Raw genomic sequence first — 27,188 nt, 5'->3', positions numbered from 1 at the left:
TAGGTTTTTTACCATTTTTCCACAAAAACAAAGTTTTTTACCATTTTTTTTACAAAAACGAAGGTGTATGATTTCAGCATTGCATCAAGGGTTTGATGATTTTTTCCACAAAAAATGTGGTTTCTTACAGCTTGTTTTGAGTTGCACCTAGGGTTTCTAGGGCGAACGGTGTTCTGCAAAAGTTCTTGACAGTTTTTTGGACAAAATCGTGTTATTTCAGAACTATGAATTTTTTTGAGATGTCGATCTCGGTGTAAGGGAGGGATGGCTTTGTTACCCAACATCAAGTCAGAACGATTGTGGTCGACAAATTGTGGTAAGCTTGGTCATATCCAGAAGTTCTGTACAACCAAGGAGGGTCTTAACAGGCACATGTTGCGAAGTCCATGCATTCGTGGTCAAATGGCTTGCAAATTATGTCAAGTTTTTTGTAGGGTAGTTAGTGGAATGACCATTAAAGGAGGGTATTAAAGTAATATTGTTCTATTTAATAGTCATTTAAATCTTTTAAATAGTTTAGTTGGCATCTTTCTATTTTGTATGTTTGTTAGTTGTTTTTAGTAACTTTTGTTTATGCCTTTCATGTTTCTATTCTCGATCATCTTGTAATCTCTATATAAGGAGCCTTCATCTCCTTTATAAATATTGAATAATCATTTCACCTTCCACAAACATCCACATCTCAAGGATATGCACTCAAACATATGTAAAAGATCACTAGACATTTGCCACAAACACAACCAAGAATGAATCTCACGTGTTGTCGTCTGGGATGATAACATCATCAAAAGCATCAATAATGCTCATGATTCCAACAAAGATCCCTTCATGGACCAACTTTTTTTCGACTAACAATTCAATGTGATCATTGGTATTCACTGCTCAAAAGAGACCATAATCATCAATATTTGGCACTGATATTTTGTTTGACCCTTGCATTTCCACCTACCCTCCAAGTACCAACTTCTCATTAAAAGCTCCAAGAGCCAATGTTAATATATTGATGATTTGATAATATTAGGGAATGTGCATGATGTTTTCTCAAGAATATAGTTTGGTAACCAATCTTTCAAGCACAACCCCAATATCTTTCAGTCGTCCCTAGGTGACACCGTGTCATTCTTTTGGATCAGGACCAAAGCTTTGCTCATAACATGCTGATAGTATCATAGCTCCAAGTCCCCCCTAGGTGGCTTCTTGTTCAATTGAATTCTTTGGTCTTGGCAAGGACTATGGTTGCTCGATCAGATCCAAATATAAACATTATTGATCTTTGACCAAACCCATAGATATTGCGAGAATCTAGAAATTTCCAAACCATCTTTGACCAGACCCTTTTCATTGTCATTTTGAATGTCACTTGCATTTTTGCAATATTTTCATTATTTCACTACTTGCTACTTTCTTTGTATCAAGATGAAAATCAGCCACAAAATGCAAAGCATCAAACAATCTGCTTTTTCTTTTCTGCTTAATAACAATTTCAATTTAGTTTGTATTTTGTTTATCAGAGCCAATATTTTATTGTCCCTAATTGTTATTTGTGTAGAATCTCAATGCATCTTCCCTCTGATTTTATATTGCAAGACCTTGTAGATCTATAGATATTTTAGAAATCTAGAAAATTCCAAATCATCTTCGACCAAACCCTTTTCATCTTTATTTTGAATGTCACTCAGCATTTTTGCAATACTTTCACTATTTCACTGTAATATTCCCACTAATTTTTTTGGTTTTTGAACACAACAAATACTACAATGCACCCATTAAAGTTAGGAAATATAATCGCAATACTGCTGAAAGTAACCCTTCCACTTTTGATCACCAAGAGCCCAATGTGGGAAGGTGAGAGCATACGGTGATAAGGGATTCGTTAGCTCACTGATCTGCTAGAAATTACAATGCAAGTACAATACTGAGCGGCAAGCCAGCCTATTCCACTTTTTAGCGGGATGAAGACCAAGAACTTGGCAATAAACCAGCCAAGGGAACAAGAGCATAACCAGAACCAAATCACTCTACCGCTTATGCAAGGGGAGGACTTATACATAAAAACTATCACTCAACCGCATATTTCAGCAGCAGGACAATATCACTCAACCACTTTCTCAGTGGGAGGACAAAGCTGAATTACAAAACATGAAGGCGGCTAAGCCATCCTCTTCGTCTTGTTCAGTGGGAAATACCATATAATGCAATTAGAATGATTGGTCAGTACTACTAAAACAATCTTACAAAGATAGAGATGCGAGAGAAGATAGAGTTAAGTACATATCTCAAGTATTCAATATCAAGATCACACAACAAAATCACTACTTGCTGTTCTAAAATCAGAGTCAATAATACGCAAAACCAGCCACACTCAAATCCACTAAAATGCTCGTAACTTTCTCAAAACTGAATGAAATCATGCCAAACCAAATGCAAATGAATAGTATAACTTAGGCAATCAGTTCAATACCTTAAAACCGCAACTTGAGACTCACTAGAGTGATGCACGCAACCCAATGCAAATCTGGAAATGGTGATTTAGCTGAATATTTCAATTTGCAATCATAAATTGGAGAGTTCCCCAAATGCCACGCCACTGTAGAAGAACTACTGTCTCTCCAATACGCTTCTAATGAGCCTTCACCCAGAACGATGCACCCAACACGCAGATAGCTGCGAACAAAACACACTTCCAGCAAACACACCAGCAACACCAAAAAACGCAGCAGCACACAACTCTTCAAAAACAGACCCAATGCAATTCCAATTACACCAAGTAGTTCACAAATTTGAACCACGGCTAGAAGTGATATCTCACACTCGAAACTGGAAAGAAAGATCTAGGAGGTTTTCACCCTCGAAGAAGTCTGGAGTCATTCCGACAGCATAACGATATATTTTCTCTGGATAATCAAATGAGGAGCCAAACACCTATATATATAGCTTTTCAAGTCTGGAATTCAAATGAAATTGCTTCTGAATTCACCTCATTCAAATTGCATTTTGTTTCAAGTGGTGGACCCAAGTATGGCACCCACTTCCCAAGTCAAAAATCGCACCTAGGAGAGAGGACCACGATTTTGGCATAAAATAACTTTGATGTATAAAATAAAGTCTCCTTTCAATCATCAAATAATTCGCCCAGGAATGACTTAGGAAGAATATCATATTATGCACAATCCCCCATAACATCAATCAGTAATAAAATAATTAAATATTAAACCTTAGGATAAGGAAATAATATTTAATTAAATCGCTTATAACTCCAATACCGATTATCAACAAAATCTGGATGAGGCTAAGCAATGAGGATCACTGAACTGCACTGGATTAGGACCAAATCCAAGACTGCCAAAAAATAGAATGCCCAAATTGCCACTTACTAAAAATAGTAAGTCGTGAAATAATGCTCCGAAAATCGTGATCTTCGCAACCAAAGAAAGAGCTTGGCGATCTTAGTAACACTGCACCATTCAGACAACCAAACCCCAACTTACTAAAAATAGTAAGTTCACATTCCACCCCTGACAAGCTTGGTCAGAACTCCAAAGAATATGGAAACCCTAATTCTCCTTTCCACATAGCCTACAGGTCTCCGGAATAGGCCAATGGACCACAGAATGCATCATCACAAGGAAGGGGATATTAGAATCACCCCTTGCCACTCTCTTTGTACCAACATGACAGTCAACAACATGCAACTGTTCAGCACTTCTATCAGTTAGATTCCATCCAATGGTGCTATCTTGTAGATTGTCTGTACTATTTAGCATTCCAATACTAATCTATGTCATAAGGTTAAGTGATTTCCAACCAAAAAGTTTGCAATTTTCCACACAAATATATATATAAGCTTGGGATATGTAACTTGTCAGTTTCTTGTTTAGCATAATTCTATTCTATGTTCTTTTTCTTATCGGTTACTAACAATGGTTCTGCTCTTCCCAACATTTGTCCTGTCTCTCTCATGAATGAAAAATCATATTTGAACTAAGTAAATAAAAGATTTAATAGTAGCCAGAATAGAATTTATATATAAATCTAATGACATGGATCTAAAATTACTGTGTGATATTCCGTCCTACATCTCAATTTTGCAGTGTGACATACTGTATAAGAATTATAGAATGATATTGACTATGATAAATCATGAGAACTCCATATTGGTATCAATCAATTATCAAGAAATGTCAATTCAAAATTTCCTTATTTCTTTATGTATTTCTTACATAACACACATATTTCCCAAATACAACAAAAACTGTTGAAATGCACAATTAAAACAGTTACCTTCCAAATGTAATTGGGGACATGACCTTCCAAATAAGCTGTATGGCTTCTGTTAGAAACATTAACCTATAACATTTCAGTGTTTCATTAGTTCCAAGAGATAAGGGATGCCTTCTCAATAATATCACTTGAAATCAACCTCAAGCTAATATTAAGTTTTAATTGAATACCTCAACAAGAACTGGACCATACACCCTTTTTTTTAAATCATTGCTATGGGTTTTTACCCATTCTACAGCTTCAAAGATGTGGCGAACCCCTGAAACTTTTAATGCTTGTAGAAGTCTAATATTTGTATTTTCTATATCTTTCAACCTGCAAATACATCAAAACAGCTCAAATCTAATCTATTCAACTTTACATAAAACAACAAAGTCCAATTGTAATTCCAGATCATGAGGATAATCCCACCTGCTTATACATCTCTGCAATGTAGATCTCTCTTGATCCAACTTATAGCCCATTTCTCTCTTGACTGATCGCTTTTCATTGGAAGAAAACTCAATATCCCGTATTTGAGCTCCAAGACATTCCTGTTGTATATAACCAGAACACAAAAGAAGATAAATGTCAACCATAAAACTTTTTTCATGTTACTCAAATCAACCTTTATTTAATATAATCAGTGCATAATACAGGGCCAAAGGAATATATTTTTCATAATGTCAACTATATTTATTAACTGAGGGCAAGTATTAAATAAGCGGAACTGTAATAAAATGTATCATAAAAAGTTACTCTTAATCAAGTAATCAGCTGATCAGTTGAAAACATTGTGAAAAGAAGCCTCCAAGCCTTCACTTAAGAAGAGTCAAATGGCATGGAAGATTGGAAAAATGGCAATTACAACGAAAGCAAATCCAATCATAAATTGCACAGCAAAGTCAAAGGCAAATGAGATTGTATAGCAGGATGATAAACTCTGGCATTAAAAGTCATCATCATTGTCATCGTCATCATCATAATGTATAGTGGATCATATGTATGCTTATAATTCATAGCAATAGTTGCTTTATGCATGTTGTTGTACAGTCTCTTGGTTACCTCTCAGATTATAATTACATTAAGAATCATGGATCAACTCTAATTCTAGAATGATAGGTATTGAACAAAATTTTATCCTTTAAGCCTTGATATGGCAACAAAACTTGGTTCATATGTCGCAGTGAAAGTCATAAACTACTGCAGGAATGCCCCAGGAAAAGCACAACCTACATTAACTAGCAGATCCTTATTTGAATCCTTTATTACAAATTGCATGTACTTACCTACAATGACATCAACATCTTGATATTCACTTCACTATTGCACATTTCATTAGAGGTTGTCTGTGTCAAACACATCAGTACCTTCATATTCCTAGCTAAAGAGTGCCTAATTCTATCTTATAATCAAACATATCCATTTTCTACTATTTCTAGAATCATATTATATCTGTTAATGCAATAAGTGCATGCATCCCATTTAAATGTGCATATATAAGAAATATCCAGGATGATTGTAATTAAACACTCATTGCATTTCTGTCTTACAAGCTCGTGTGTTCAGGAAAATATATGCAATCCTACAACATGTGATGCGTACTTTAACAAAGTAAACAACAGCACCTCATCTGTAACAAATACTTATGTTATTCCCTTTTAACTTGATCACTCTTTAAAAAACAGTTAGCTTGGATTTACATCGTAAATATCAATCTCAAATGTCACACTTCACAATAAGGTGTAATACAATCCAAGTATATTAACAACAAATATGATGATAAAGAAAGATTAATATTAAGAACAAAATTGAATACATGATGATAAGGTATCAAGATCATTCAAAATAAACTATCAAGCTGCTATAACTAGGCTGCTAAGAAGGGCAATGAATGCCACTATAAGTGCATACTATTTCTTCTTTTGGAGGTTCATAGAATGGTAACTTTGCAAGCTCGGCTTCAGCAGCTGCAAGATCATCCTTAGCTCTGGCAATCCTCTCTTGTCGAGACTCCTCTCGCTTCTTGACCTCTTCAATTTCACTTGCTTTTGCTCGGACTTGCACACTCTTTCCAGTACAACATATTAAATTTTAAAAGTCATTTTCTTGATGGAAACAACCTTCAATTAAGTTATCCAAGATCTTACACTTTAAATGTAAAAGGCCAAGAACATTCTGTATGATTTTCAAATGAAAGGCTTACAAGTTGACTTTCATTCTGTATGATTTGTAAAAGGCAAATGAAAGGCTTACAAGTTGATTTTCATTCTGTATGATTTCTCTGCGTTTATTATCATTTGAACTTATGTTACTGTTCAGCTTCTTACAAGATGCCTCAAGCTTAAGCTTCTGTTGCTTTTTCTCCCTGTAATGGAAAAGAATTATTGTGGAGCTTACTTTGCTAACAAAAACATCTAGAAGAAACATTAAGCCTGATGGAAAAATTTACATATTGCATCCACCAAGCCATAAATTTCAAATTTTACATAACATTTTCCAAAAGCAAATAATACTCTATAGGAATCTTCTGCTCTGCTATTAATCTTGCAATTTCATCTCGCTTGTGCTTTGCTGCTCTTTCTTTCTCTTTTGCCTCCACATACTGATTTTTTCTCAAATCATATTTCAGCCAGGGTAGCTTCTTTTTCATAGACTCGGCCTGCAATTGTGCTTAATTTAGAACATTAAATAATGTATCGATTCCCAAACAGAAAACATCAGAACAGCAAGCAATCAAACACACCAGGAAATGACGTGTATTCCTCCAAAAATATTTCCATAAATACTTTTTCTAAAGAGAACAACCCAGATCCGATAATACCTTTTGCAGTAGCTGTTGTCTTTGGCGAACACGCTCAACATCTCTTTCTTGCTCAGCATTTTGTGCACTAAGTTGACTCAAGGTTTCCTCATTCTGTCTTACAGTCTATTAAAAACCGAAACCACATTAGTCTTGTAATATCTTGTTGAAACTTCTAACAGAACATCTAGAAATGGCCAATGTTTTTTTAAACACAAACTGTATGCTATACAGATCACAGTGTATAACTGACATACACAATCAGGCATCTCAAAAATATAGGCCAAAAACATAAACCTCCAACAGCTTACTATTTCTAGTCTCTTCAAATCTCGGCTTTTCTCAATAAGAGTGCGATGTTGCCCTGAAAGTTCTTGATCTCCTACAGCCTTCTCTGTCTCTTCTAAAAGCTGTATTGGACTTAATTTCGCAAATTCACACACTCTGTCTTGTGGCAAAAACTGCTTTATGATAAATACCAGAAAAAGCACACATTAGTATTTGAGAATAGATTCTTACTATCAGCATATGCATACTTATGGTATCCTCACATAAGGAACTTGCACCAATGTACCTTGAAATTTCACTTTTAAATTCATAATTATTAAACCAGAAAAGAAATCAAAGAAAGCAAATTGAAAACCCTATACATGCAGATGCATTAACTGACATCCCTTAATTATAACACATATAATGGAAAAAGAAAAAAGATGATTTTTCATACTTATCCAAAGATTTTACTAAAGAATTTGGTAATCATGAGTCCACAATGAATCAATAGACTTGTGAATTCAATGGAAAAGAATTGGTTTCTATGTTACACAGGTACACATCCCCCTCTTACCCCTGTACTATCTCCATGAAGACAAGGTGAATCAACAAACTAGCCAATTCTATGATAAAGAATAGTTTTATTGTCCAAGTTTGCATCACCATCCCATCCTCAAGGATTTCAGGGACGCATATCTGAAACTCCTCCCATGTGTTGTCCAAGACAATGATCCCTCCATCAAAAGTCACATTTTTTAATAATAAAACAGAGAAAAAGGGGACCTCTCAGACCCTCCCAATATGTGATCTACTCATCCATTTGAAACTCACAATTAACACAATCAATTTCGCACTTGCACCTGTGAAGAGGAAGGAAAGATCAGTCACTGTCAACATTTGTCATCCTGAATGCGTGATTACTCATTGCCATGTATCCTACAGTCAATAGGCACTGCTTTGTGTCAGTCTTCCAATTTTATTTTTGTTCTTCTTAGAAATTATTTTCCCTTCTTTTTTAGTTTGCTATCAATTTTTTATTTAGAAATCAAAATGAGTGGCATGAGTACTCCCAGTGATGTGTATGAGATGGAAGAAGTAAATGGAAATGAAATGTTTGGGAGTCTTGTCAAATGCAAGTGTTCTTGGAACCCCTTTTGAATGCCCTTCAAACATCATCAAAGGTTATACAAATAACCCAATCAAACTCACAAAACCTTTGTTGGAGTCTGTCATCAGTTTGGACAAAAACAAGTTTAAAAAAATGATGGAAGAAAACATTGGTTGTGTCATATATGCAAAACTGATTTCCATAGGTGTTAAATAAGGGCTATTCATCATTTAGTATGTGCATATAGACATGGCGTTGGGGATTGTGGAAAAAGAACATTAGAAGTGAGGGCTTAATTGGCTAGAATGGTCAAGGAGAGTGAGGCAAAGGCAAGAGATATACCTCTAGAATATATCATTGATCATTCCAATATGTCATCTACCACTAAGATGGATGTTTTGAGGGAAAAGCGTTATGGTAAAGGGAAGAGAAAGACCACTCATGATGGGTAAAATATAGTTGTGGGTTGTTAACCATGCAAGCATATGAGGAGGCTGAAAATGTTGTAGCCAAATTATTTTATACCCATGCAATCTTGTTTCATTTGGCATGTTCTCCATATTTCAAGGAAATGTTAAGAGAACAAACACAATTGAATCCCTATATGCCCACCAATAAAACATGCATTGCATACCACTCTCCTTTGCAAACAATATTTGAGAATGAACTTGTTGATGGAAGTCATGAGACAATTACAAAAAAAGACAAGTTGCTACATTATAATGGATGCATGGACTCATATTAGGCATCAGCCATTTGATATTATTATTCTAATATATCTATTTTGAACATATTTTTTAAAAGCCATCGAAACACAAAGACGCAAACTTCCAATTTCATCTTTGAGGGAGACCAGGTTGGCGCAACAAACGTTGTGCAGGTTGTGACCAATTCAGCTCATGTTTGTAAATTGTCTAGTTTGATGATGGTGAGTGCTTACAAACATATTTTTGGGACTCCATGTTGGGTGTATGTGTTGATTAATGAGCAATGCTTTGAAAGGCATTGAGAAGATGACTTGAGTGAAATGGTGGTAACCAAAGCTAAAAAGAGAGAAATGTTTATATGTAACCACCACAGATCAGTTGCACTCCTCAAGAGTTTTCAAAAAAGAAATTTCTCAAACTTGCAGAGACTAAATATACTAGCTACTTCAGTTTGTTGGAGAGAATGTCAAAGGTGCAAGTAGCTTTACAATCCATGGTGGTTTGTGGAGAGTGGAAAAAGTGGGTTGAAAGAAGACTAGACGACAAGAAGGTGAGACAAAAGATATTTGATGATGCCTAGGGGTACACCATGAGGCAAGAAATTTAGAATAACTGTAATTTATCAATTTTGTGTTTTATATTCTTATTTTACTTTTGTTTATAGTTTTAAATACAATTAGTATTCATTTCTGAATAGTTAATTTGTATTTAAAATGCTACTTGCAAATATATTTTCTCTATCATAACACCTATTGTGGGAGTACTTAGCTACGTTGATGAAACTTGCCAAGCCTTGGAGAGCTATGAAGCATTTGACAACATGCTTGACCAAATGAAACAAACAATTTGTAGCAAAGAGCTTGCATTGAAAGATTATGAAGGAGTATTATGCCTATTGTGACATGAAGGCGAAACAAATGAAGATCCCACTTCATATAACAACATATCTTCTAACCCCAAATTGTATGCACGTAGCACAAGTAGAGCAGCCTTTAACAAGTGAAGAGCACAAGAATATACTGAGAGGGGGGAAGGGATGAATTAGTATATCAACAAACTTTTCCTTTTCAAAACTTGATTAGATGCAATAGCAACATGTTGACGTGTATTTTGTACACAATCATACACAGAATAAAATACCCAAAGGCATCTTATCCTCTCTTGAATAAAGTCGCTAACTGCTGAAGATTTCGCAAGAAGGATCAGTTAGGATGACTCCAATGTTCTTTTTAGTAGGGTCTCTACGTGTGGATAAGCACCAGTGGTCGTTGTGATTGCTGTGTCATCAAGGGGCCTTACGTTGCCGAAGATTTTGCTAAACTAAACAAGCTTTTTCGAAAAATAACAAAAGGATAGGGTTGGCAAGAGGTCTAATCTAGTCTAACCCTAAGAATGACTTGATGTGGACAAGACTTGGTGAGATTCAACCAACTTCAATATTGCCATAAATCAACAATTCAATTGAAATTGATGCGATCTTCTAAGGTAACAAATGATTTTTCAATACATCAAAGATCAGGAACACTACCACGAAGGTACATATCCAAGACACAACAATGATTGAAGGTTTGAGTGATTCCAATATCTCCAGTCGACCACGCAAGGCGTTCCTACAATCAGCAAGAAGCTAGTGGTTTGGAAAGCGAATCCTACCAAAGATCAAGTCCAACACTTTGTCCTTCGAATTAATACACTACTTTGATTGAGAGTGATTCAAGAAAAATGTACAACCAGGAAGATAACCAAGAGAATTGCAACAAAACACCATAACTTCAATATTTTATTGATCTCAAAGCCATCATGTACAACAATTGTTTGAATTCCTTTCTCAAAGCTCAATCTTGCTACAAAAGTAAATTGCTTCTAAACTCTAATCTCTCTAATACATCAATAATCTCTAACTCTCTCTAATTTCTAATGATAAAATGAAATGAAATGAGGGTATAAATAGCATCCTCAATTACAATGAACGGTCTATATCAAAAAGCAGATCAACGGTCAACATCATGACACCTAAACCCTAATTAGGGTCTCTTACAAATAGCCTCCCTTTTACTGAACAATATTAAATGCATAGCCAAATATTAAATTTGGCACAAAAACCTAGGAGACATAGACCAATGACAATTAAGATGCCATGTCATCTATAACAACCTTTCATCTAGAATCTTATTCCCTTTCCAATGCTCCTTTTTAGCATATGCAATGAATCTTGATGCGATTCCTTCGATCTCAGCAATTGGAATCTCGGGAAGATTCTTCATTCTTTCTTCCAAGTGGATGACCTGATCAAATGCCTCGAGAAGAGCAGCGTCCCATCCAGGGTTCAAGTTCCTTAGTCTTTTCAATCAAGAGCATGGTAGCAAACATCTGGTCCTGTTGCTCATCTGTGATATTAGCATCCTTGCAAAAGATGACCTCGATTCTATCTTCTAATTCCTGCAAATCCACATCTGTCTCAACTTCGATCCTCCTGCCAAGAATGGTACGAAGTACCTCAAATACTCTGTCCTGGAACGGGTTGATCACCTCCTCAACATGGCTACATCTAGTACTGATGTCCTCGAAGAGAACTTCCTTCATCTGGAGTAAGGTTGACCACTGAAGTAAACTGTGAGGTCCTCCATTAATGATCTTTTCCTGGGCTAAGACCTTCCTTGATGTTTGTCTGATTACTCGCAAGACAGGGATGATAACATCTTTGGTATGAGCAAAAGCAGCTACAGTTATCATTAGGTTATGGATGATCTCAAGAACCTGAATAGCTCGGTGAATGGTCTGCATCATCCTTGTTGCAAATTCCATGGCGACTGTATGAGATTTATCCATCCAAGTACCCATACGCTGGACCATACTCCTGAATCTTTCTGCCTCACCAATTGATTGAAGTGGAAGTGCCTGTATGGGTGATCTTGCTGGATCCTGATGTCCTAAAGGCTGATTGAGATGACTGAAATATGTTCTCCATGCACCAACTTCTCTCTCAAGCTTTCTATTTTTCTCCATTTCTTCTCTAAGCTTATCTTTCAACGCCTCAAACGAATCGGTGGCATCATCTAATGTCTGCTCGGCTGTGGATGGACCTAGCTCAAATGTCTCTATATCATATTCCTCTGCTAGGATCTCACCTTCGTACTTGTCCACGGCCGGTGTCGCTATCTGTAATTTTCTGGATCCAGTCTCATCTCTAATCATCTTGGACATCTTGGTAGCCTTCCTCTTCTCTGTCACTTCCAGGGAATGTCCAACAAGGCTCTCTAAATCAATCACATTGTCTTCGTCCTCGATCATAATCACCTTCGTTAATCTTTCCTTCAACCAATCCGGGATGGCCGATCTGGTCTCTTTAACCTGTATCTCCTTATGCAATGCTTCTTCTTCTCTAGGAGGAGATGTTACCTCGTCATTGTTCTTGTCTTCATGTAACTCATAATCTTGGAGAGATCCACCTGGTGACCCTTGAGATGCCTGTCCTTCTTTATCATTCTGTACCATTGACTCCATAGACTCTTCTACTTCAAGTGTCCTCTTCTCTTGTCGAGAAGATGTGCCGGATGAGCGATCTCGGTTGGCCCCTTGTTTCTTCTTGGAAGACTCTTTCTTCTCAGGTCTCTCTTTTCTCTTTGAGCCTCTTGGATGGAGATTGCCTTCACTTGCACTTCGAAGGTTGCCTTCGCTTGCATTTCTGGGATTAGGATTACCCTCACTTACACTAGCTCCACCTTCGGCTGGTTTCTCTTCCAAAGTGAAAGTCATAGCTATGCCTTGCTCTCTCAACTTTTGATGCTGCACATCAACCCATCTGCGAGTACAAGACAAGACTGGAGCCATCAAAGCATCTAGATCCACAACCTCGGGCTCATTCCAATCTAACCTTACTGATTTGCTTTCTTGGTCATAGGATGACTGGAGATGTCTGCCACTGTCCTGAGCTTGGTCAGCCACTCTGTAAATCTTGCATTTCCTGATGAAATCCAAAGGCAATCTAGAATGCATCTTTCTTTTCACTTCAAGATCGTCTAAGAGATTCATCATAACATCTTCTATCTGAAACTCATGCTTAAACTTCCTACCGACTGTCTCCTCTATATATCCATGTGGATCAAAGTTCTCCCTCAAGGCAAAGAATGAAAAAGAATACAAAGCTAACTCCTTCTCTGAGTCATCCATGGCTAAAGCATTAGGACATACCTCAACTGAATTGCCCAATATGATAGGTACCGGAACTCCATTCCCATGCCTGTGTCTGAACGCCTTCGCAAAAGCTGCCAACTGTCTTGTTACCTCAAGTAACACAATTCTGTCTGTCGGATATCTCGGCAACATGTATGGAGGTGAAGGACATCCATGAACTCTGATATAAGTAAACTTCGGAAATTGGATAAACCAAGCACCGTACCTCTTTACTAGTTCCTGTGCATCCTGAGATAATCTGTTGTGAATCCCGCCTTGCAACGTCCTCGTAATGTTCATTGTGAAGGTATCATTAACTAACTTGTAGTTGCTTCCTGGCGGATGATGCAAGTGAACATAGGAATCACAAACTCTGACCTCGCGTACTCGAAGCTCCTGATCAAGGCATAGATGACGTATGAACTCATGTGGAAGGACTTGGTAGCCTTGAGTCTCCTCAACTGTACGTCCAAGCAATGGCTAATCATTCTAGCCCAATGTATTGTTCCTTTTCCCTGAACTATCACCTGGATAAAGTAGAACATCCATTTCTCGAAATAGAAGGCTTGAGGTGCTCCTGTGACTCGGTTGAGCATTGTAATCAAATCTCTGTACTCCTCCTGGAAATCAATCCTATGTGGTGTGTTCAGAATCTTGCTCAGGCGAGGATGACTCTTGAGTAACCAGTTCTTGTTGATGATGCTTAGACAAGCATCTGGATCATCTTCGTACATGGACCTGGCTCCTTCTATGCTCTTGTAGACCATATCTCTGTGCTCTGGAAGATGGAAAGCCTCACTTATAGCTTCCTCTGAAAGATAAGCTAAAGTGTTTCCTTCCTTGGACACGATCGTTCTGGATTGAGGATCATAATGACGAGCGCACTCGATCATCAACTCATGACACTGTACTGCTGGAGGGAAGCCGGCTGCCTTAATGATGCCACTTTCAATTATCCTCCGGGCGACAGGTGATGGCTTGCCAATGTAAGGGACCTCTCGAAACTTCTTCGTACTGAAGTTGCCCAAGTTGGTATCTCCAATGTTGCTCCATTTAGACACGATCTTGGTCTCCACTTCTTCGGTCTTTTGATCTTCCTTCATGAGAGCTGGACGATTGGTGGATGCTCCCGCCTTCGGGGTCGCCATACCTACACAACATTTCATAATAAGAACTAGATTTTGCAATGTATAACATAGATTAGATTAAATTTAGGAAACTTCATGATAAGTCCTTGAGTTATCATTTCCTAAATACGATCGAGCTACTGAAATTCAAAATTTCAAAATTCAAAATTTAAGGCAATGACGATCAAAAAATTAAAACAAAACAAGACTTTGCCATACCTCACTTAAGAGCTTAACTCTAAAATGCAAAATAAAGAGAATCGCCTAGGCAAAAATAGATGCTTGAAAGATTTCAACGTGATCTCTCTTCAAATGAACGTCCACTTAACAATTCGCCACCTTTGGGGGGGGTCTTTGACGTAGTCTTTTGCAATTTCGCCCAACTCTAATCAAGGTTCGCACTCCCCTTGGAAGATGTTCGCACCACTTCCTTTGCTAAATTCGCACCTTGCTTGGAATGGAAATTCGCTCCAATTTGAACACAATTCGCACCACTCCAAATCGCATGTGAAGGATGTTTGAATAATGATTTGAAAATGAAATAAACACCCCCCCCCTTTATAGGCGCTTACCCTTACAACTACCTCAAGGCCGACTTGGTAAAAACAAAGATAATTAAAAGCAATTTTAATAAAAAACAATGGCCGACTTTTGTAAATATTTAAATCCAAGCGCTCCAATTTGATTTTTTATTTAAAATAATAATTAATTCATTTAATGCCTTTGCAATTAATTAATTCGATTTTTAAAGGCAAAAAATAATTAATTAAATGTCCATGCGCAATTTTTTAAATGCTATTTAATTGAATTTTTTAAATTTATCGATTTTAGCATTTAATAAAATTCAAAAAATGTGTTTTAGCGCCGAAACTGGAAAGGTGGAAAGATACAAACCATATCGCTCTGGTCCCTGAGAGAGGGACAGGAGCGAACCTTATGTTTTCTCCTTGATCTTTGCTTCTTCAATCACCAATCTTCATCATGTGGCAAGCAATGACGTTATCCCTTCACTCCATGCTTGCCTTTCTTGGCTTTTACGAGGCGCATTTGATGTTTGAATGGTTTTCGCCCTGGTCCCTTGGTGAGGGACAGGAGCGAACCTTGTGCTCTAGCTCAAATTTGCTATCTTTCAACCTTGGCTTCTCGTTCATCACCTTCCAAATGACGTCCTTGATCTTGTGCACCCTTGATTTGTCATGATTTTGAAGGAAAATGAGTGTTTTAATGAAAATCGCCCTGGTCCTTGCCTGAAGGACAGGAGCGAACTTAGCCTTTTGGTTCAACTTGATCACCTTTTAACGTTTAACTTCCTCGTATATCATCTTCTCAAGACACCTTAGACTTTGTGCAACCTTGTACGTCCTTTACTTAGCATGATTTTTGAAGGTTTTGGCTAATGTAATGAATATCGCCCTGGTCCCTGACTGAGGGACAGGAGCGATTCTTGGTGTCTTGAGCTCATCCTTGTTCTTGTCAACCTGCAATCGCCTTCACCATGTAGAATGAGGTCTTTTGATCCTTATTAAACTCTTGAAATGTGATCAACATTCAAAATTTAAGCCTCCATGGAGATTTCGCTCTGGTCCCTGTCTGAGGGACAGGAGCGAATTTGGGCATTTGGTGCAAATCGTTCATCATATTAACTTGTAATTGTCTTCAAAGTGCAAAACGATGTTCTTTACTCCCTTTCAAACATTTAAAATGTGAATGGCAACTTAAATTTGGCCTCATTTGAACATTTCGCTCTGGTCCCTGACTGAGGGACAGGAGCGAACTTAAGCATATAGTGCAATTCCTTCATCTTTGGCGGTCCTTGCAACTTCGTTCTTCGTCGATACACCTCAAAATGTCCTTGCCAGCTTGTATCCTGACGTAGAGTGGTTTAAACTTGGGAGGAAGGCAAGATAAATACCATTTCGCCCTGGTCCCCGGCTGAGGGACAGGAGCGAATTTGATGTTCTAGGCTCCATCATACTTTGCTAACTTCCAAAATTATCTTCAATGGACTCGATGTGGACCCTTTCACCTATTCTTGGCATGAAATTCGTTCTAACTTGGTGAAAAATTGACCTAAGGCAAAAATCGCTCTGGTCCCTGACTGAGGGGCAGGAGCGCCTAGGCCAATATAGAGTTCATCAGGCGTCTTGCAATCTTCAATTTGTCTTCAATAAGTTCGTTACACCTTCTTTGTTTGCCTCAAACTCAAAACTTACTTGATCTTTGCCCGAATTTTGCCCTATGAGGAATTTCGCTCTGGTCCCTGGGAGAGGGACGAGAGCTATCACTGAATTTTGCCCTGGTCCCTGACTGAGGGACAGGAGCGATTTAGCTTCAAAGTCATGTTTTCCTCATGTTTGCGCTTCCAAATTATATTCAACGGATGAAACATATCTCCTTTGATCTTCTCAAATCGTCAAATTGTTCAAATCCTGCAAGGACAAGGCAATGTTTGATTTTGAGCTCCGGTCCTCCACTGAGGGACAGGAGCGATTTTTGCTCCTGGCACATTTCCATGCCTGTGAAATTCTTCAAATTATATTCAACGGAAAGAACATGCCTCCCTTTATCACTTCCAATTCGAAATTCATCTTGATCCTGCAGAGATAGTAAGATCTTGAAAAACAAGCTCCGGTCCTTCACTGAGGGACAGGAGCAATTTTGCTCCTACAGGCCAAAATATCAAGATTTTGGGAGTTTAATCACTTCACAAGGCAAAAACAAGTCATTTCCAATGCCCGGGATCAATTATCAAAATTTTCAAAATTTGGTCAAAATTACTCAATCGGACAAAAAAATCAAAATCTCATCATTCACACTTAGACAAATTTGGACTCTGCATTCAAAATTCCAATTGAAACTAGACCAACTTACTCAGCCTCTGGCGAATTTACTTTATTCAGAATTGCATTCCACGAGAGGAAGCTCAAAGCTCAAAATTGGACTGGACTCTGGCCTGAAATCACAGTAACAGAAACCCTAAGGTTTGACCCTAGTCCAGACAACTGGCATACTAAACCAAAATCCTAAAAAGCAGAGAGAAAGGCGAGCAAAAACGAAAAAAAAGGGGGTCCCCATTTAAATGGGGCGATGTGTGAAATGGTCACAACACAACACTTCAAAGTATGATCAACCACAAATGTAACATCTAGAAAGTAGAAACAAAAGAACGCACGATTTAAGTAGAAACCCTTGCGGGAGAAAACCACGGCAAAATATTGCTTTTATATTGAAAACTTCTTACAAATTGTGGAGACTCCACCCACAGGAGACACCAATCCCCTGAAAAAATCCCTAATCCAATTTTTCCCAAACTGAACCAAAATTTGAGGTTATGTGCAAATGTTTGTTGCTGATAAATCTACGCTGCGTATATTTGGAAGGGTTTTGACTGGTTTTTCTTGTGTTTGATTGGTTTTTGATGTTTAAGGCAAGATTCTTGAATATTATATGAAAGAAAATGCTGATATTAACTAGCATAATGCAATAGCACATACAAAGGCAATCAAGAAACTTTCTTTTGCTTAAAAGAGCAATGTACATACCATAATCTTGATCCCATAAATCTGATATAAATTTCCAGCCAATAGAAATATAGAAATCAGCTCCAATAATTGCTAGAACCCTAATTACACACTAGGGTTTGATGCCCTTCTTCCCAAAATGGAGTGGCTACCTGGAATTGAGTTGGGAATAGATGGTAATGACCTCTAAAAGGTCTGCCATGCAACTGATTGTAGAAAACCTGCCCTCAAACTGATAGATCTGCTCAAAAATCCCCGAAGAAGGCTGCCAATTGCACACTAAAGCTGAATACTAATGAAAACTAACACCGGAGAGATGGGTTTTCATCCAAATCCCCCAATTCTTCCAGAACTTGGTGTTCCTGGAAGCCCAAAGCTGTTGAAACCCTCATGCAAGCTGCTGATCTGAAAATGGAGATGTAAGAATGAGAGCAATGTTATGAAAGTTGCTTTTTTATAAGCTCTCCAAGAAGTTCGATCCATAAGGGAGTCACTTTTTGGCCTTTAAAAAACTTAAAATGAGCTTGAGGGTCAATTTTCTCATTGACAATTTGGCCCCCTTTAAAAAACAACTTGAGTTACTAGGTAGGGGGTCACTTTCCACTATTCATCTTTATGTTTTTCAGTAACTATTCACTTTTCACTATTCACATAAGGCCAACATTAAAATTTCAATTTTATTCATAGATATAATCCCAAAAACCAACTGGAAGGCCTGCAAAGCTCCCAAACTGAATCCGACAACCCCAAGTTGGATCCCAAACCACCCTGTTGACCTACGGAACCCCAATAGTAGGTCAACCTCCACCAAAAATCTGAGAGGACTAAGGAGGAGACATTACATCCCCTTCAGATGATTTTTTAGGCACCAAACCCATTGGAGACACCAATCCCCACAACTGAACACCAACTCAGCAAGAAATGCCTATCTCTTTGAGGCACCAACCTCCAAAAGAATAAAGTCATAAATGATTTATCTGAGCTTCCTCCACAAGCATGCTCAAGAATGCTTCTCAATTCTGCTTATGTTCTTCAAGGATTTCTGCACTTATTTGCCTTTAAAGTCTGCAACAGTCTGTTCATGAGATTGAACCAAATCTTAACTGAAGATTTTCTCAATAAATCTGCTCAATACATCTGCTTATGAGCTGAAGAAGTCTGCTCATTAATTCTGCTTATGAACTGAACTAAGTCTGCTCTTAAGACTGTTCTTTATACTGAAATAGGTCTGCTAATTGTGTCTGAAATGAAACTTCAACAATCTGCTCACAAAACTCCTTAACTCTGCTTCTGAATTCTGCTTGTAAATGCCTTTTTTAGGAATCATATTTAATCAGATACTTGAAAATAAAACTCTAAAAAAGAATCTCTTATTTATACCCAACCAAGCAACTCTTTAGTCAAAGGTTGCATCCCCTCAACCAAGTTGACCGAAGCAGTTTGCATTATTTTTTATTTTTATTTCCAAAGGGAGTGGCAAAAACAAATGAATAATATATAATTAAAATATTAGTCCTTCAACCCAATGCGTGCTCATGTTTTGCTACAGCAATCCATTTTGTGCTTGACATCAACGACAACACATTTCCAACAAAAAGATGCATAATGTTGAGAATGCATCTAGATTTCGAAAACAATGGCTCACATTTATGAATCTTCAAGGTCTGACAGATAGGACTCCTAATGCTCAAAGATACCCATTTGAATGGTGAGTGTGACATGGGAAGAATATAATGGAGTTGAGGCAGCTTACCACTCATTTACTCTTTGGAGTAGCTAGTTCCTCTACTATAGAGGAGAGTTGATCTACCTATATCTTTGTGCACTTAGTCAAGAGGAATAGGCTTACCTCTAGACGAGAGAAGTTAGATGCAGTTCATAATGCCTTCCAACCTCAAGATTGAAATACTCTTGGGCATAGTCCTGGCGAGTCCATCCCAAAGACTTGCGAATTTTTTGAGTGGACTCGCGTGAGTCTTTCACTTGGACTCGTGAGTCTTTCACTCGGACTCGCGCGATTCAGGGAACACACCCACCCACGATTTTAAGTGGCTTTTTTTCACTTTTTTCACTCATTTGGCATTGTTTCTTGGTGAAAACAAGTTTGTAGGGTTTGAAGGAGGAGAGGAAATTTAAAACAGCCTCATTCTCTTCATCAGAATATATACATGAAATATAACTTAAAGTATAAGTTTCTTATACTTTAAGTTATATTTCATGTATATATTGGCAGGATGTTTCAGAGTGGTTTCAGATCTCTCGGAGTTATAATGCAAATTCTAGGTTTTAGAAGATCTTTTAAACTTTCAAACTTGGTCAAATTTCAATAATTAGTAGGCTCCTATTAGCATTCTCTCGCTCTCTCTATCTCACTCACTTTATCTGCCCCGAATTTTAGACCTATCTATCTCCCTATCACTCTTCCTCAATCCCCTCTCTCTACCACTCTCTATCTCACTCTCTCCTCTCTCCCCCAAGATCTAGACCTATCTATCTACCCCTCTCTCTCTCTCACCCTCAGACCCCAGCAAGTGGTGCTACCCTCAACCTAATTTTGGTGAGCTGGAGAAGCCACATCGAACTCCTAGAACTAGACCCTCTAGTTCTATCTCTCCCTTCGTTTTCTCTAGAGTTGGGAAGAGGAAGATGTAGTCTTCTTTTTAGTTTCTTCATTGTTGTTTTTCACATTTGGACATATCATTATATGTAATTTTGTAAACATTTATAAATTATGCTGCTATTATACATTTTAAAGTTTGAAACTATGAGTATGAATGATGAAATTTCAAATATTGAGTGTTTGGAGATCATATGGCATGTGTAACGTTTAAATTATGCCTCTTAAGTTCTCTAAATGCATTAATTTCTTTATGTTTTTTTTTAAAACTACGGTTTTTTTTTGGTCGAGTCCTTTCGCGAGTCTTTCATGAATCCGAGTCCGAGTCCAATTTTTTGGTTTGCCGAGTCCGTGGCGAGTCCAAGTATTAAAACTTTGCTCTTGAGTATCAACAATCTCCAATTGTACATTGGAATGTTCATCCTAAAAATCCAATTGTACTTCAATTTTTCATTGTTGCTATACTTGAATCAATGAACACTGAACATTAACTCAAGTTTGACACATCATTTGAATGCCTAAACTTGAATCGTGTTGTCATGCATAGCTAAACTTGTAAACAAAATGATTTCCCTCTATAAATTTTAGGCTTTCATATAATGCATCAAATTTGAGATTCAATGTTTATTTATTCAAGTATAGTAAAACTTGTATCTACAATGCATCTTGTCCCTCCCTAACATCCCCATTCCAAAAACAACATGGACCATAAAAGAATAACCAATGGTTAAACAAAATAACTCAAAACTAAAAATGGATGGAAAGATAGCAAATAGAAATATCTTTATAGTGGGATTCAACAACCAAATGTATAAATCATATGCAAACTAATAAAGTTTCTATGATATGGAGGATAATCTTAGTAATAACTTCAAGAAAGCTTTATATGAAATCTTAGTTTTATTTAATATGAGGTAGATGGTGTGTTAGTAAACAGATTTGTAACTTTGAAATAGATAGGAAAACAGTGGATTGCCCAAGGAATGGTGACAAAATTGCCTACAACAGTTGAAGAGATCGTGAAGGGAACAATGATCTTCCTCTGAATTTGAGAGGGGCAGCTCCCTCAAATGATTTAATTTGGAAATTTTAGGGTATGCTTTTAAGTCTTTGACCAAAAAGCAGTAAAGGAAACTACAGAAAAATGAAACGGGAGAAACCCTAGATGAAAAACATATGAAACCCGCCAAAAATTCCAAAGGATGAATGTGAAAATGAATTTGAACGAGAACAAACAATGACACAAAGTTCAATAGTTCATACCTAGAATGATATCTGATAAGAAGAACAACCATCCCTTCCCAACATATATACAAATAACACATTAAACACAAGAAGAACATGCAACCACCTCATTACACAAAGTTCTTGTATTAAATTTAGATACAGCCATACATAGTAGGGGATCACCAAAGAATAGTTACAGATTAGTATAAGAAAAACTTGCAATCAATGAAAGAAATAAATGGATACAAAATTTTGAAACATTCCTTCAATCCTTTAATGAGATGAGAACACAAAGTCTCTGAAAAAATCCCTATACAATAGTTATGTTGAAAAGGCATCCCGTTGCTATTACAAACCAATAGAAAATACAATCTCTCTTCATCAAAGATCTCTCAAGAGAAGTTGGAAAAATTGCAATCCCCGGTACAATAGAAAATATCTATAACCTCCCCTCTCCCATAACTGATTCTTAAGAATCAATTATAAGTAATAAAAAACTTTACTTTCCCATGGACAAAACATTTAACTCATTAATAAGTTAAAACATCATAAAATGCACTTTCCAATAAAATGGTATATTGTATCTTGAAATTGATTGCCAAACGGTTGTCGAGGCATTCTATTGAGCAGCTTGCAAGTGTCGACTGCAAGTGTTCATTCATATTCCTCAATCATTGAATCTTCTTCTTCTGAAATAGAACTCTCATATGATGTCGAGGCAATATATTTTACAGATGTAGTTGTTGACTTTTCTATAGCAACATAATCATCTGATTATTTGTAATGATACCCCTTAATTTTTTTTATTTTTCCAAATTACAATCAACACAACACTCGTTAGGGTTAGGAAATGAAAACCAAATGTTGTTGAAAGTAACCCTTCCACTTTCTGATCACCGAGAGCCCAATCTAGGAGGGTGAGAGCATACAGTGTTGAGAGAATGGTTAGATGCCAATAACTGAAATTGATTACAATACTTGGGCAGCAAACCAGCCCCTTCTACTTATACAGCGAGATATTGAAAACAATGTAATCACTTGGCATTAAACCAGCCAAGGACAACCCAAAGAACTGAAGAATGCAATCACTCAACCGCTTATCCAGCGGGAGGACTAGAAATGGAATTCACTCAACTCAACCGCTTATGCAGCGGGACGACAGTATTACAAATTAAAGATAGGCAGCTAAGCCAGCCTCTTGCACTTATGTAGTGGGAACAAATGAGAAATCTGAGAGGATAGTTGTTAGTACTACTAACCAGCTTTACAATTCATTAAAAAGATTTCAGAATTTAAGAAATATTACTAATCTAAGGTAGGCGGCTAAGCCAGCCTCTTCCACTTATGCAATGGGACAGCTGAAAGCCAAAATGTTTTTGTTGGTACTACTAACCAACATTACAATGAATATAGAATTTGACATCCAAGTGCGGATTAAAAACTGACAGCTGGAACAAAAACTCCAAACATCCTCTAACAACCCAAACAATTCACATTCTCAAAAACTCACCCAAAATCCAACTTTCAAAAATCTGATATATAAGACAACAAGATGGAAATGCATAACCAGCAACACCAATCCACACCAAAATGCTCCTAACTTACTCAAAACTCACTCAAACCACAACACACCCAAACTAACAATATGCATTAAGCGACCAAGTACAAACTAGAAGATAGCATCAACATGACCTTAGACAATCAGCACGTTTCCCAACGCACCCCCTTAAAAACTACGTCTAGGCTGAAAAATACGATTTGCGTTTTAAAATTGCAGACTCAAATCTAGGGGCTGAAAACTTACAAATCTCATCGCCAAATGCATAGAAATATTTAGAGCCAATACCCAGAAACAGCATGAGCCTGCACAGAGACTTAGGAGTGAAAATATGCTTCAGCCATGACACCATCCAGCAACCAGGAAACACACAAACTCACACAAAAATAGAAAACCAACTGATGCAATCCATTCTCGATATGCTCTATCTATTCCTCTGAGTGAGAAATAGTCTCTCCACAGCTAGGTGTTATATCTCAAGCACGAAACTGACATAGGCTAGGAAGCTCGCAACTTCGAAGCATAAGTCTGGCACAATTCCGGCAGCACTTCGTTATACAAATTTCATGGATGCCAAAATGAGAGCCCAAGTCACTTATTTATAACTTTTGCCCAGCCAAATTCAAATGCAAATGCTCACCAAATACACCTAAATCACATGTCATTTCATCCCATTCACATTAGGCGATATATTTCATTTCATCTTTTTTCAAGTATATGGCGCCCAAGATGGAAGTCCCCCTCCTAGGCTCCAAGTTCGAACTTTTTCCCTTGGTCCACAATTTGCCATATAAAAAAACAATATAACTTAAACACTTTTCATCCATATCGCCTGACTTAGGAGAATTAATGATTTTTTGAATTAAAAAGTACTTTCCCTTTCCTAAGTCGTCCAAAAATAATAATTAAATATTAAACCTTAGAAAATCACTTGCAAACAAATACTGATCAGTACCAAATTGAACTATGAATTGAAGTGTTGAAAACCATCAAATTGAACTGGGTTGGAGTTCTTCACTAAAGTGCTAAAAAACTCCAAAAAGACTATTCTTAGAACCCTGTAGCTCAACATGGGAAAACCCAAAAAAACCCAATAATCATGATAACACGCATCAACTTACTAAAAATAAAGTTTTGCAAACTCCCCTGAATGGATTGCATGTCATACCACTACGAAGCTTACAAAAAACCCAGAAGGAAACCTTGATTCATTCTGCCAAACTCCAACCACAACATCCCTGAAAATTGCGAGTTGTCCTAGAAAATAGGAAACCATAATTTTTGCTTCCAATTAGCCTACGGGTCTCTGGAATAAGCTAATGGCTCACTGAACTACTCTTCACTGAGAAGGGGACATTACATTAATGTAGAGCCTACAATACCAACTCTGCATATTTTATCACCAAGCTACCTTTCAACCTGCATCATTTCTTCATTTAAGTGTGAGAGATTCTAATTCTTGTACAAATGTACTAAGAATTGTGCATTCCAAAGTTTCATATATGCCTTGACTCTTCGTGCTAATCTCCACAAAGTGTTTCTCTAATTACAAACAATTCTATTAATGAGTTTAAAGGAGAAGGTTCATTTCCATTTGGAGAGACTAGTATTCAAAATCTTATGCCTATCTTGACACATTCTACTACATTTGGTGTTTTCTTCGGGTCCAACGGTCATTCCCTTTTCTCGTGCATCCATGTGCAACTGAAACTACCCCAACTCCTCTAGCAACATTCACCATAGCTTTTGCAATGATAGGTCAAGCCATTGATGCTCCTAACAAATACTTTCTTTCATAAATTGTAATAATATGCATCATTAGGTTTGTCTTCTTGTCACCATGTTTACGATAATATCCCACATCTCAACCGATGTTTTGCTTAGCACTCGCCATGTGACAAAGAAGAGCACATTCTAGATGAGGAATATGCTCACAAACAAACACTTCATTTAGTTTCTCTTCACATTGAATGGAAGTATACTCCCCAACCATTTGAAGAATTTTGTCATATAGTTTGCATGCCTGACCTGTGATTATATTTCTGCAGGCAGTTATACCAGAGCATTTATATTTTCTGACATGCATTCCTCATTCTTCGTGTTTTGATGGATATAAAACCACTATTGAAATGTCCCTTACATGGCTTAGGCAAAGGGTTTGAAGTCATGAGACGATGTTGGCAAATGTTGTCGAGTTTAGCTCTATGTCTCCCAGATGCATTTGCTCAAAACTTTCTAAAGTCATTTCAACAAATACGTTTTGTGCATATCCTGCAATTGTTGCATTCCATGGAACAACCTCTCTCTTTAAGGCATTCTATCAAGTAGTCTGCAAGCCTTGTCTGTGCTTCCACATTTTTTGGGCAGGTATACCGAAATAATTCCATCTTAAATATCAAAGAAGAATCGCCATTTCGTTTGGCTTTGATGCTCATACTTTGTTCCATCATACCTTTTACTTCTACCATTTGCATTTGTTGTAAAGTTTCTAAAGCCGTTTTCAATAAATCTGTTTGTACCTATATTGCAATCATGACATGTTGTGAAATCACATTTCTTTGAGGTGTTTTTGTCAAACAGCTCCCATATTGGCAAGGGCAAGAAGTAAATGCTAGTAACTGATTTTGGAGTGTGGAATTTGGCATAACACATGCGAATTGCAATTTACTTAAAAATTTATAAATCCTTTTCAACAAATCCATACCGTACATATTCTGCAATTATTTCATTCAAAGAGATCACATTTTTTTTAAACATTCTATGAACAGTTCACATTTTGCGTTCAGATGCTCAAAATCGCCGCAAGAGCACATTTTGGAAATGAGATTAGTTTGCAAACCATAGAATGTGCTGAAATATAAGTCCTTCGGGCATTTGAGAAGTTAGCTTAACAATAAATCTATCAAATAATGTTTTTGATGAAAAATAAAGTTTGCTTACTATAAAATGTCTCAACAAAGTGGTTATAAAACTCCTTAAACTTCCAATCAAAGGAAATTTTGGAAGTTCAGCACTTTTTAAAACTTTCTAACTTGATGGGAAATGTGATATAGGGAATTCAAGAGATTTTAAAACCTTCACACCATCCAACAAGACTTTTAGTAAAGCACTTTGACTGTTAGAGATGTTTTGAAATCTTAGAACTTTATAACAATGAATAATTTCAGCATTCTCAGGAAATTTGAAACTTTAAAACTCTTCACCAAGAACATGATGACATTTTAAATGATTTTCAAACATTTGAAAAGTCATAGAAAATTGAGTAAGAACATTAGAGCAATTAAATATGACTTCAGACAATCCACTGGACACCGCATAAGTGTGGAGAATGAGAAAAATTCATAGCTTTTGAATAGAATGCAATTTTTGCCTAAAAATTGGACACATGGTGCATCTTAACCTTATGGAGACCCTTGTAAAGCCATTTTGTTCCAATCTTCATAAAATTCCCGATTTAATTGTTCGTGCAAATTGTCGGACCAAAAATTGAACTTTTCAATTCTCACAATCGGTAAAGCGTATGACCTTGAAAACTTACCACATTGCGTGGAATAAAATCACAAACATTTTATTGTGACCATTTCACACATTGCCCCATTCCCAATAGGGAACCTCACTTTTTTCTTCTTTTTAGGTTAGTTGTAGCGTCTTTAGCTATTAACCTTTTACTTGAGGTCAGTTAGCTCTCAGGGCTTAAGAGATGGGCGATTTGGATGATCATTTCATTTGATCATCAAATATCATATGCCTCAAAAATCAGAGATAAAATCGAGTCTAAGCAAGGAGGACGGTCAAAGGAAATTTAAGGATGATCAAG

At 37.1% G+C, this 27,188-nt stretch overlaps 1 protein-coding gene across 5 annotated transcripts in view; it reads right to left on the bottom strand.

The window, feature by feature from the left end:
* Positions 1 to 27,188, bottom strand: part of LOC131065420 (structural maintenance of chromosomes protein 5) — a 230,268-nt gene that overhangs the window by 136,123 nt on the left and 66,957 nt on the right. For all 5 annotated transcript variants that reach the window (XM_057999923.2, XM_057999927.2, XM_057999925.2 and 2 more), the window contains 8 exons: positions 7,375 to 7,524; positions 7,085 to 7,189; positions 6,777 to 6,922; positions 6,517 to 6,628; positions 6,175 to 6,330; positions 4,693 to 4,814; positions 4,452 to 4,596; positions 4,282 to 4,347 (listed from right to left, as the gene is read on the bottom strand). In XM_057999923.2, coding sequence (XP_057855906.2) covers positions 4,282 to 4,347; positions 4,452 to 4,596; positions 4,693 to 4,814; positions 6,175 to 6,330; positions 6,517 to 6,628; positions 6,777 to 6,922; positions 7,085 to 7,189; positions 7,375 to 7,524 — 1,002 coding nt within the window. The remainder of the gene's footprint in view (positions 1 to 4,281; positions 4,348 to 4,451; positions 4,597 to 4,692; positions 4,815 to 6,174; positions 6,331 to 6,516; positions 6,629 to 6,776; positions 6,923 to 7,084; positions 7,190 to 7,374; positions 7,525 to 27,188) is intronic.

The sequence above is a fragment of the Cryptomeria japonica genome, chromosome 10 (genome assembly GCF_030272615.1).
Source record: "Cryptomeria japonica chromosome 10, Sugi_1.0, whole genome shotgun sequence".
NCBI classification, from domain to species: domain Eukaryota; kingdom Viridiplantae; phylum Streptophyta; class Pinopsida; order Cupressales; family Cupressaceae; genus Cryptomeria; species Cryptomeria japonica.
Note: the sequence above shows the minus strand (reverse complement) of the source record. Positions and strands in the feature narration are given on the sequence as shown.